Source organism: Poecilia reticulata, chromosome 5 (genome assembly GCF_904066995.2).
Source record: "Poecilia reticulata chromosome 5, P_reticulata-male-v2, whole genome shotgun sequence".
Lineage (NCBI taxonomy): Eukaryota > Metazoa > Chordata > Actinopteri > Cyprinodontiformes > Poeciliidae > Poecilia > Poecilia reticulata.
Window position 1 is genome coordinate 9,397,537 of NC_088834.1, and position 13,386 is coordinate 9,410,922.

General features: G+C 36.2%; 1 protein-coding gene across 1 annotated transcript in view; it reads left to right on the forward strand.

Moving 5' to 3' along the window:
- The window catches only part of necab3 (N-terminal EF-hand calcium binding protein 3), a 34,989-nt gene that overhangs the window by 15,941 nt on the left and 5,662 nt on the right, over positions 1-13,386 (forward strand). The window contains exons 4-11 of the mRNA XM_081606984.1: positions 977-1,002; positions 2,026-2,123; positions 4,726-4,862; positions 7,265-7,386; positions 8,518-8,597; positions 10,490-10,543; positions 12,242-12,354; positions 13,058-13,135. Of these exons, the coding sequence (XP_081463110.1) occupies positions 977-1,002; positions 2,026-2,123; positions 4,726-4,862; positions 7,265-7,386; positions 8,518-8,597; positions 10,490-10,543; positions 12,242-12,354; positions 13,058-13,135 (708 nt within the window). The remainder of the gene's footprint in view (positions 1-976; positions 1,003-2,025; positions 2,124-4,725; positions 4,863-7,264; positions 7,387-8,517; positions 8,598-10,489; positions 10,544-12,241; positions 12,355-13,057; positions 13,136-13,386) is intronic.

Consider the following 13,386-nt stretch of genomic DNA (forward strand, 5'->3'; position numbering starts at 1 on the left):
GCCTATCTTCTTAATATTTTTTAGCAGATTAAGAATTTGCCTTTATGAGGAAATTGCATTCTTACAAATGCTAATTTTCCAATCTCGTTAAATTATGTGCTTAAGCTCAGGTAAAAAAAAGAAAAAAAGAAAAGAAAATGATAGTCCAATAAACAGCAATCAGACTGATTTGATGAGATTCAGTTACGCTTACTTAGCAAGGACTTTTTCATTATTGAAAATCACTGGGGTATTGAGCCGCAGTAGAAGCTCACCACAGTTTTTTCCTCACACTTTTCTTGGAAGCAGCTGGCATGAGATGTGCTTCAATGACAGATTAAATGTATTGTGTCCTGGAAAACATTACCAAAAACGTTTAATTACTTGGTGATGGTAAAAATCTTTAACAAAATAATTCACAATTTTAGGTAATGAAGCCATATTCAGTGTGATGGTAAACACTCAACATCAAGTAATAACTGGCTTGATTTTTCACTAAGCAATGAAAATAACCCTTAACTCTCTTAAAGCAAAAGGTTAATGTGTTGAGCTGTACAGTACAGTGCTGTTGTTTTAAATTGTGACACCAAAAGCTGTTTACAGCACCCAGTGTGATGACACCTTCTGTGAGAGTTAACCAAAGAGAGAGGAATTTCCCTACAGTGTGTCAAGTATAAAAAGGAAATATAAAAAGTAATATCACAGCTGAATGCATGAGCATTTCTGAAAAACTGTTTTACAAGAAAGACAGATTCACAATTTCTAAGGACAAATGCTGTACAATCTTCCATGTCAGTCAAAAAACTATAGGATTTGCAAACTCATATCTTTTCTTTGTAGTTTTAATGCAATCATCATGTGTTCTTTTGGATAACTCTGCAATATTCCCATTTATAAAAAAAACAACAAAAAAATCTCAAGGAATTAAGTGCAGCACCTCTTTGCATCTGCCTAATTAACTCTTCTCATTTATCTCCTCTTACATTTTACCCTGCAGTAATCTGGACACCGACAAGTTATCAGGTTGGCAAAAAATTACACTGTCTGTTTTAAGTACTTAATTTTAGTCGAACTTCTGTCTCTTTCAAGATTATGATCATATGCATTTTGATGTCTCATAATGTTGTTGGGCAAGATCTTGAATCTGCAAATTAAGGCAGGTTTTATGTGCCTTTAAAAGACTTGAGCAGCTTTTTCAAAAATTAAAAAAGTTTATTTATGTCTACCCCTTCAATTAATTACTGTTGAAATCACTAATAATGTCCCATATTGAACTCCTAACCATTGGATAACCATTCACCAACACTAAATCTGAAAGCAATTATCCTCTTTTATCATCTTTAAATGGATTGTGTGCCCTGAATAAAGCTAAGAATTGGGGCACCCAGACGGGTAAACACCAGTTTTGCCCAGAATAAAACGTATGTATAATTGATTAAATGGGAATGGCTTACTTTCCATTTGACGTCAAAGGAGGTTGACTGTTTTCCACATCAGAGGCCAACTTTTGTCACCGATCAAGTTCTATAAACATTTAGCATTTATTGAGCAAGAACTCATTTGACAAACCGATTTGGAGAGACAGTGTTAGCAGGAGTGAACAAAAATGTAAGATCCATTAACCTTGGATCAGTGTTGACTATGTGTTGAACTATATGCTGAATAAAATTAGACATTTTATTAAGACAAGAGGCCTTTAATTTCACATTTAATAAATTGTTTCAGCTTGGTAAAGATTTTTTTTCATTTTGTTTAAGAAAGTTTTTGCTAAAAAAAATGTGTAGGAGTTTTATTCATTAAATTTGTATGCATCATCCTTCATGTCTGCTATTAGGGATTTCAGTAATTTAAACACTTAAAAATTGTTGGCCGTCTAATTCCTACAAAGCCATTTATTCTTACATCAACATTTCTGTTGGACTGTATTATACATTTCACTAGTCATGGCTTGACTTCTTTAGAATCTTAACATGTAAGACCATTACTTATTCATTTGTCTTTCACTGCAATAAGTGTTCAAATATTTATTCTTCTTTTCTCTATCAGATTATTTTTCTGAGCACCTCGGAGAATATGTAAATGTTCTCTCAGCTCTGGAGAGCCTGAACATTGCCATTTTAAAAGCAATGGATAAAACTAAAGAGGTAAGATTTCTGCACATTGCATGAAAAACTTTATCTATTTGTTCATGTTAAGACAAATTGTATGTGTGATTAACCAGGAAGTTCAGTGCTGTGAAAAAGTTCAGCTACTCCTGTTTTTGCCTTTTTGTTTTTGCTGGTCAAAACAACACAAAGGTCCACTTCACGTTTTCATGGTGCCTTACGCCTTGATGTGATTCAATTACCATGCTGAATGTGAATCTCCTGGATACGCAGGAGATTCTTAGAATTTCAGAGCAATCACTTGAAACTCTTCATCATACATAGACCACGTTATTCCTTCAGTGCACAAAAGAGAAAAAGAAAACAGATTTCTTATTTTATCATAGCAAGTATATATTGCGTTAAATGGTCCAGCATTATTATGTAGCCAGGGTTGGTTTCCCGACCTTCGCCTTCTGCCCACTGCTCATCTGGGAAACATTTTCAGATCCTCTCCACTCCCTCCTCTGCAGCCGAGCCACTTCTGACTTCTCTGCTGTTGGAGCTGCTGTTCGTCTTGCTGCAGATGGACAAAGATGGTGATTAGTATAACAGCCAGTGGCTGCCACTCAATCTGCTCCCCTTACTTCAAAGGTTCTGTCATGTTCAGTCCAGAGTATATGCAGATTAGGATTCCACCAGTGACTACATTTTTCCACCGCAGATGAGCTGCTCTAAGAAAGCTGCTTTGTAGCTGAGAGTTAAATAAAATGTTCCCATACGTGAAACTGCCACCAAACCAACAGGTAGTGCATTGAACTTAGCAAAAAACACCATGTTGTTTAACATTTGATTCAAAAATGTAACTCTTTTCTTAATATATAAACATTACTATTAATATTAGTATTACTACTATTACTTGTCTAACTTGATGCATTGTTTTTTTAATCAGTAGCATAAGACACATATATTTTTGAAAAGATAAATGCAGTTTTTAAGCATTACGTTTAAATACATAATGCCTTATGATGCCGTATGTAATGAATGTCATTTTTAAGTATATGGACTCTTCAATCAATCATTACATAATATATAACAAGAAGTGCAGGACTCAGTGCTTGTCATTGGAACTTATTACATCACTTTTAAGCCTCTGCCATAGGCTGTGTCGACTTTACCTGGATCAAGAATCAAAAATGCGTTGATGCAAATTTTAATAATTCCATATTTTTTTTATTTTTAGTTTTTTACTTTGGCTAAAGACTGAAATACTGTAAATATTAGATAAAATACTATAAGTATGAACCAAAATAAAATCTATTAGAGAATAAGAAAATAAAATTAGGACCTGATTCAATATTGATCTAGGTAGTTTCAATATTGATCTAGGTAGTTTCTAGGTAGGTGATTCTAACTATATAATAGTTAGAATCACCTGATTTCTGTTTGGTTTCTGGAGTTAGAACAGCTGAGTTTGGACTGCTTGAATGTGTGAATCTGTGTTAACTGTTTTGCAAAAGGGTGAGGGAAAATGTGCCAAACCAATGAGAAATCATTTGTAAGAGGTGTCTTCTGCTCTGTTGAGAAAGTAACAATGAAAACTGAGTGCATCCCAGTTCCTTTAAGCAGGTCAAAGCACTCAAGAAAAACTGTATTATAAACCAGGTTGAGGAGACTATATGCATAGATATCCAAAACAATTAGAATATTCTCTTTAGATGAGGCTCGCAAAGGCTTTAAACATCTTTTTGTAATTAATCTTCATATTGTTTTTAACATTTTTTATTTGAGTTACCAAAATAAATGAATTTCTCAATAATATTCCCGACCTTCGCCTTCTGCCCCCTGCACATCTGGGAAACATTTTCAGATCCTCTCCACTCCCTCCTCTGCAGCTGAGCCACTTCTGACTTCTCTGCTGTTGAAGCTGCTGTTTGTCTTGCTGCAGATGGACAAAGATGGCGATTAGTATAACAGCCAGTGGCTGCCACTCAATCTGCTCCCTTGACCCATTTAATAAATTCAGATTTATTCATTGGGTCTGCAGATATGTAACTTTATCCTTATTAGAACCAAAATAATCTGGGACAGTCAACACAATAGCAAGAATGACAATTCAATCTCTTAACTGAATTGACTAAAGCTACTTTGAGAGAACAACCTTAAATTGGGGATTTGAATTTCATGCATGTTAAATGAGAAGGAGGGAGGGGATCTGTTCTGAAACATTATGCATCCTGTCTTAATTAGATCACCTTTCTCCACTGTTCTTGCTCCTTCTAAGGTGAGGCAATTCTCAAGGGATTGTTCAGTCCTAGTTAGCAGCTGCGGTCTGTCATTGCTCTGGACTGATAATCCCAAAATGCTTATTCTGCAGAGATTACAAATCAGTCTCGCCGTTTTGGCAAACAGCTCTGCAGCATTGCTTCAAGAGTCCTCTGGGAATATCTAATCACATTCATGTTTGGAGACTCAAGCAGCAATTATAGCTCCTGTTTAAGTTCTTTCTCCCTGGAATCCGAATACATAGTTCAGAATACCTTAGTGTAGCCATTAACCCAGTTAACTACAATGTCTTTGCTCTAGAGTTTGCATCCATTTTGATGTTTCTCTGCCTGTTTTTTTGCGCCCTGACACATGTTGAAATCTGTCTTTCTCTCAGGAGTACCAAGGTGCCAGTGTGTTGGGTCAGTTCGTCACCAGGTTCATGCTAAGAGAGACATCCAGTCAGCTGTTCTCCCTGCAGAGCTCCCTTCAGTGTGCCATGGAGGCTGTGGAGGAGCAGAGCAGTCCCGCTCCGTGAGTTCTGCAATATGGCTCCACTTATGTCTGCCTATGTCTTATTTGTGGGGTCTGTTTTAGCCGTTTGCAACACATTGTCCACACAGTAGCGAAAACAATATTTTTATAAGCACCTTGCTAAAAAGCAAAAGTTCTAAAATTGTGAAGTGTTATAACAGAATAATGATCCCATTCTGTGTCAAAGCAGAAATGAACAGTAACAGTACCTCTAACATTCTTTTTACATTCCAAGCTGCAAGATCTCTATTCCTTGATTTTTTATTTTTTTTTACTAAATCATTTCTCAACCCAGACCTGAAGGCTTACTTGCAAAAACAAAAAAAAAGGTTTCTAATTTTCTGACTGAAATTTAGGCATTCCACCTTCTGCTTAATGTGTAAAAGAATTGCTTGATGTGCGAGAGCGGACTGAGCGTAGCCCTCTTCTGACCTTGTCAAAAATCCTTAAACCCTGCATGCCCCCTGAACAGAATAAGAACCGCTGGAGAATGATAATGATTATAATCAGAGGGCTAAAGGAGGAGATCAGTAAAAAAAATCATTGCACTCTATAAGCTCTAAAATACAAAAACATTGGCAGTGAAGTCTTTGATTTTATAAATTAAAAAAAAGATAATTACCGTAATTTACTTGTGGCAACAAGATTTTTTCTTTCAGAAAGAACACATTTTCTTATCAAAATGTTTTAAATTTGAGTTGTTCTGATTTCTTTTTAATAATCTATTGCATTTAAAAAATGTTAAACTCCACAGTTTCTTTCAGTAATTTTTATACTTTTATAAAATTGTCATTACGAGTCTTAAATAAACCAAGAGGATGGCTACAAAGAGGCTAGGGAACATGGGGCATCAGTGGAGAGGAAAACACAAAGATAGAAATAAGAGAAGGAGCTGGAGAAGGCGAATGAAAACAAAAAAAAAACAGCCTTTGGTCTGGGGAAAAGGTGAAGAATGAGAGGGAAACAATAAGAGCTAATCAGAGAGAAGTGGGAACAGCACAGGTAGAGGAGAATGAGATGATGGACGAAAGCTGTCAGGTCATAGTTTATTATTTAAAAGTTCAGAAACAATTTGATCAACTTAAAAGAATAAGTTAATACTGGAGGGTTAATACTGAACGTGTTAACCCTTCAGTTACATATATTTTATAGAACGGTTTTTGGGTGCCAATATGTTTGGTACCCATGATTCAGTAATGAAAATTTTAACAAAAGAGAAAACATTTAATCCTATCAAAGGCTAGATTTTTTTTTACATTTTTAAATATCAAGTTGTGAGATTATACTATAGCAAATAGTCATGAATTTATATTTATCGACTGCCATTCTCTTTTTACATTCTGTATATCAACAGTAAGTGTCTGCCTGTTTAAACTGTGGTTTTCTTGGCTCAGCAGAACTCTGCTCCCCCCTCTGGCTGCCACACTGGTATTATTGGAAATAGCAAACCGATTATAGCCAAGGTGAATTATTGAGAGGAGACTCCAGGAGGCAGAGAAGGAGCTAAAGCAGAATGGATGACAAAGCATTCACCACAGATTCACATAGATAAATAACACAACAACGAGTCCAAAAGAGAAAAAAAAAACCACCAAAGAGACTTTAAAAGGAACAAATACCGGTCCACATCGTTGAGCTGATGGTAGACAGTGTGCGGTTTTCAGAAACAGAGGTAAAGAAAAATTAAGACAAGTATAGAAACGTCTTTCCATATGTTGGCTGGCAGATTTGTGGCTTTTCCTGTGGCCTTTGGATTGCAGGTTCTCAGCATGAGAACCTCCTGGCAATATGCTTCCTCTGCGCCGTCAGCAGGATGCTGAATACACACACATGAAATTACCAGCATGCACAAAGTTCCAACAAAGGAAAACAAAATGGGAACACTGTAACAAAGCCTCACAAATGTGCAGAGGTGTTTTTTTTCACCTGCAGAGAAATACACAAATGAAATTAAAGCATTCACACTCATTTGTTATAAGCTGTGAGTGTTTAAAATTGCACATTGTAAGTGCTTTTGACAGATATTTTTCACTGCGTCCAACACATTTTCCAGTTATACTGAACTGTGTCTGTATAAGTGTGATAATTTGAGGGTGGAAGAGCACTTCACAAAGTTTTCTATTCTGTCCACTCATTGTTTCTCCCTCACTCTTGAATTGCATATTAACCTATCGTCCCTCTTGACTTCTCTCCACTATCTTTCTCTCTGCATTGCTCTCACACTTCTTTTCCCAGTCTCCTCATTTAGCCCCCTAATTTCATTCCGTATCAGCTTCTCCTTGCACCCTTGTGTCTACCTCTGTCTGCCATATCTTTAGTTTGTTTCCTCTACGATCCTCTGACAGTTGCTGTCTTTCTTTCTGATGTTTGTCTCCCTGGGTCTCCAATCGCTGTCATGGCAGGAGGGAGGTAAAGGCTCCTGAGCTGACAGCGGTACAGAAAAATGGCAGGCGGTGTGGTCGTAGGGTCCATAACAACCTGTGTGTGTCTTCATCGGATCCCTGCACTGGGACACCAAACACAGGTAAAGAGAATATATAATTAGACTTGTTATATTTAAACTTATGAGGTATTTCACATAGACATTTACTCAATTTTTTCAGGGTTTTTTTTCCATTTATATGTCTTTATATTGAGTCTCATTTGTTTCTTATTAAATATTAATCCTGATCACACTGTTTATCTTTACTCCTCAATCTTCTATCTGATACTTGTGTGGGTTTCAGCCTCAAGTAACTTCTTTTTTTAAATTATTTTATCTTGTTTAAAATTGGGTTTAATTTTTAAAACTACTAATAGCACTAGGATGTACTATAACAATAAGACAAGTTGACAGTCAGAGTGTGATTCTTAATGCAGAGTTTTTCTTGAAATCCTTTTTTTTTCTGTCTCTTGTGTATTACTTTGACACATGCCACCCACTCAAACTTGGTTGCTGACCAAGCACACTGTTCAGGAATGTAGAAGTCCCTAATGGCAGCTGTCTATTTTGGCACCATAAAGGGAACTGCCACTCTGACAAACTGGTTCATAAAAGGTTTTAGTCGCACAACAACAAGATACAGGTTTTAATTTTGCCTCCCAATCTATGTTGAACTGACTGGCATATTCAGCCAGCTATTTGCAAGTGCTAAATATTTGCTAAGCTGAAATTGCTTGTCCTTTTAACTCTAAAATTAGACAATAGTGCCGCCAAGCAAACAGCCCTTCAGAGCACTGATGCAGCTCGTCAACATTTGAAGGAAGCGTTATTCATGCATTTAGAGGACAGCTGGGCCATATTTATGCATGAATATCCCTGCACTTGTCAGTTTTAGCCAGAGCAAAGAAAAAAAAACCTCATGTATGCTGGTGAATTTTTACATAATACAATGTGTTTAAATCACATGAACTGTAATATAAAAGGATCCTCCTCTCTGAAGATTCGGAATAAATTGCTCTTTAATGGCTGCAGTTTCTTTAAACCTTCTCTCTGGTTGTCCGATAAGAGGAATACAGAGTTTTACTGATGCAATGGTGGAATCCATAATCTGTCTGATTATGGCTGATTTGTTGGCAAGACAGAAACCTGCTTGTTATACAATTACTCAGTTTGTTTGTGGATTCTAAAGCATGAACTAGATACTTGTTTAATTGGTCCATCGATTATCTACAGGTGTCAACATAGAAGATGAAGAAAACTGGTGCTCTCAGGTCAACCGACTGCAGCAACTTTTGGATAAACTGGAGTGTCAGGTATGGTGCAAAGATTGGATTTTCTTTTTTGCTGCTTCCTTCTTTAATATCCACCACTTTATTATTTATCTTTTTGACTCCATGACTCATCCATAAACTTGTATGTCTAGAATTCTTTGTTGTGTCTATAAGACTTACATTTCTCTTCATCAAGCCATCCAATTAAAGAGTTGAGGCACCAAAAACATCCCTGCTATGTAGATTTATGCATGAAAATCGACATCGTATGGTGGCTGGTTCTGTTAGCAGTCAGCTTAAAGGTAACAATTATATTAAACACTCAGGGATAATGAGAAGGCAAACGCAGTTAAAATTTGTTTCCCTGCACTTCACTGCCAAAGGTCAATGACAGTTTATCCATAATTGCTGAGGGCAAAAAGCTTTCATGTTGCATCAGTGAGAAAAAAAAAATCCCACAGTTCCTCTACTCTTCAAATTGTACCTGCAGATATGCTCTGTCCATATTTGCTTGTTTTCTTTTTGAACTTTGCGTCAAACATTGTGGAGCAGCAAATTCATTTCAAGCATTAATTAGCTTTCTGTGTATACCTTGGTGATCCCCTTCTGTTAAGATGACATATATTTTCTTCATATATATATATTTTTAATTAATAGAAAAAAAAATCACATTATTTTACCAGCAGGGAGTCACCTTCAATCTTTAATTTCAGTAGTGACGCCGAAAACAAGTCTTAAGTTTTTTCTAAGTATCTTCACACAGCAGTGTCTGAAGAATTGGGCTGTATGTTTTATTTCTCTCTGGGTTCAGAATATACTTGGGGTGGTGTGGGGTGGAAGTGGGTGCTGTTTCAAATGGAGCGCTGCAGATCTGTGGTTCTGTCAAACACCAAGCGCAGTCACCTCTCCGGCTCTCATGCCGTGACCAATTCTCACCACACTTCCCCGAGCCTCTTTCACGCTCTCCTGCTCTTTCTTCTTCCCTCTCTGTCTGCTCTTCCCTTTATTAACTTTGGTTACTCCCACCTTTTGAGGCTCATTCTTTTTCCTCCTTTCAGTCGCTCTGAAAGCATTTTTTTTTTGCTCTCTCCATCCATCTGTTTTGTCAAACCAGAGGGACTCAGAGTGCAATATCAAAGCAATTCATAACCTGCAGGATATTCAGAGTGCAATATCCATCCCTGCACCTCAACGCCGACACCATCAGCACGTACTGCCTGTCTATCTCTGTTTGCTGCTCTCTCAATTACAACACAATGAGTTTATGACCTGAAAGAGAAAAGGCTGGCTCTATGTTTTCACTTTGATTTGGTTTTATGATAAACAATTTCTATATAGAAAAAAGTATAAATAAAAAAAAACTGGCTGCAAAACAGGAAAAACAAATCTATGCTTTCAACTTGTTTTTCATTACAGAAGTCCAATCTGATTCCCGAACAGTGTGTGTGTGACTGACTGACTCATCACATTTTAATTCTGCTGTTTTGAACATTTTGAATAGTCGTTTTTAAGGACCAAATGTTGCCATTATTATTTTCCTATGATAAACCATATTTTACATTCAGAGGCTTTAGAAAAACTGGAACAAACTGCACAGAGAAAACCACCGGATCATAAACACATGATTAATATTATGTAAAAATGAACACATACTGTACAAATACAGAAATATTGTCTTGAACTTATAATTCTAAAATTATAAGTTCATAATTTTAGAATTTGTGGAATTTCTATAATTAACTATTGTTTAAACATGGACATACTGTATAACATTTGGAATATAAATAATTCAAAGTGGAAAGTGATGAAATGTAGATTTTCTATTTTTAAGTTGACATGGACTCACATGCAATAACGCATCTCCAGTCTTCTGATATTGCATACTTTTGCTCAGCCAACAGGTCTTTTCCATATTTCTTACTTTCCTGTTTTAGGGTCCGAAGTTGGAGCCGCTCAAGGAAGATTCGCTCGCCAGCACATACAAGTCTGTAAGTGAGCACTGTCATCTGGAACACAAACATGTCAAAATCAAGTTTCATTTGTTTGGTGTTGTTTTATTTATTTACTTTTTTTGAAATTGTGCAACATGTCGCTGTAGTAGTCATAAAATCATAAAATACTTGTTTGAGTTACAAGTGATTTTTATTTATTTTTTAGACAAACAGAAGCAGTTAAACCCAAATATTTACTTGATGTAGCCTACTTCAACATACTTCAACATTTCTGTTACTTTTTTAAAAAAGTTTTATTTCTGTGCTCATAATTTTAGACCTGAAAAGCTACCTAAAACTAACCACTAATTCCCAGTGATGAACTAACAATATTTCCTCCTGTGAACTGGTGCAATTTCATTCAGGAAATACATAAATATAAGCCATGTAGATTAAACTTTTAATCAAAGTATATATTCAAATATGATATTTATAATCTGGATTGTATTTCAATGTGACAAATATAAACGTAGATACACTGTTGCAAAGAGGGTTTGACATAAAAGGTAGGTTTTTGTTGAGATTTAGACGTGGTGGCTGGATCAGACATTGAAATCTCCTTTTCAAAAGCTGATATTTCAGGGACTTTCTCACAAGGAGCATCCCCTCGCTCTCATACATGTTTCCCTACCCTTCTTGACATGATTACAAATTTAAGGTCTTACAATCCTCCTTTTTTATTTTTTCTCTTTGTGCTCACATTTGTCTGAGCTTTTGAGATGGCAGCAATATTCACAACAAAACATGAGAAGCTTTATAATGAGCCAGCGCTGAAGTTTTCTCTCAGTGATCAAAGTCCAGTCTCGGCTCAATATTTCTCTTTACAAAGTTCTCAGAGTTCTCACACATTCAAATCAATCTGTCTTGCCACATCACTCTCAGAGTGGATTACTAATGCATTGTCAAAAGCTCTGAAATCCTGTGAAATTATTACAAGACACATTGTGGGAGATCAATGCTTGAATTTCATTGACCTTATCACCAGAAAGGTGGATGCCTTTTTCAGTTTTGTCCTTTTTTTTAAAAGTTCAGATACTAGTGGACGTGAATGCAAATTAACTCTAAATCTTATTTAAATAATTCCTGGTATGTTTCTCATTTAGTGACACATAAAACATGTGATTTATTATTTGCTACTAAACCCTCTGATACTATGTTCCCTACCAGGTTGCTGTATTTGCTCATTTTGTAATGTGAAATATGTTTACTTGTTTATTAAAAGTTTAGTTGCTACCACAAAACCTTTATTAGCATTATAACGGTGCGTTGCAATAAATCACCCAAGATTAGAACATTTTACAACTCCTATCTTAACATAAAGTGTTTTATTTAGGAATTAGGAAGGGTTTCCATCTGCCCACATACATAGAGAAGAAACTGTGTGCCTTCTCTTACACATGTTTTTGTTTTACTTTGGTCATTTCAGGAGCACCTTTTCCTTAAAGTATTACCTTGTCCCTGAATCTCACCATTGCCTTTAAATGTCTTTTATAGAGCCTTGTCCATTTTCAATGAATCATTTCAAAACATCATCTGGACATGCTCCACAAGGTGAAGTCTCACTAAATCATCAGTGCCCACAAATGTGCCGTGTGAAAATCGGATCCATGCTCGCAAGGATCCATTCTCCAAAGTACACACAGAGTTCTGTTTTCATCACATTCTCCCTTCTGTCTCTTGTCTCACTGCCAACAGAACATCCTGCTGGTTCAGAGGCAGATGTCCGTGATAGACGATGAACTAGATAACTTCCGGAAAGTTCTCAGCAGCTACATCGATGCCACTTCAGCTCACTCTGACAACTTCCAGTGAGTGTCTTGCTTGCTTCTAAATCAATCGTTTTAAACGCAGCTTCCGATTTTGCTACAGAAGCAGCTTTAAAATTCCTGAATAATGCTGAAAAAGCAGTTGACGTTGCCAGAGGTCCCTAAGACGGATGTACATAAAAAGAGATTTATTCTACTATTAACAGATTAAGTTTCTTAGGAATGAGATACGGTATCTGTTGAGAGGGCACACATATGCAACCTTTTGATATGTCAAAAATGAGGTGATGATAAACATTTTTTCAAATACATTGTTGTCTTTATCTCATTCAATTCAACTGAAAAATGAACATGCATTTTTCAGAAGCAAAGAAATAAAATAATCAAGATGCATAAGTGTGTACACCTGCACACTTATGCATCTTTTGTTTTGTATAAAAATGTTGCTTTTCATTTGATTTACACAGGATATATATCATATTATATGTGAAAAAAGCAAAAAAATATATTATAGTCTAATTTTTTTATATTACAGAAATAGGCATTTACTTATATATTAGTTTACAAATGATTCTGTATTAATTTACAATGATTCTGCAACTGTTTTTTTTAATAAAAACTCTTGCTGTCTTGCCTTTTACATTACTCAACTAATCTCTCTTCCAAGATGAAAAACTTTTTTTTCCTTTCCAACTTCCTTTTTGGTTATTTTCAGCTTTTTGACCCACTCTACTTTTTCCTCCAGTGTGTCTGTTCAGAAGCTCCCGGGAAAGTCGTGTTACATAATGTATGAGTTCTGGCAAGACCGCATCTCCTGGATGAGGTTAGTACAGTGTACATAAGCGTGTTTGTGCTTTTGTGTGTGTGTGAGACAGAGCGAAAGTGTGTGTTTGTGTTTTTGCAATAGATATTGGCTCGCAATTTGGCACCGCTAATTTCTTGATGGAAATGTTCCTTCGCCAGAGAGGATGAGCAGATGGCCAATCACTCTGTTCTCACACACACTCAAACACCCAGACAGTCACAAAGGTGATCCTTAAACGGTGCTAAATGGTGTCAATAGATATATAACAG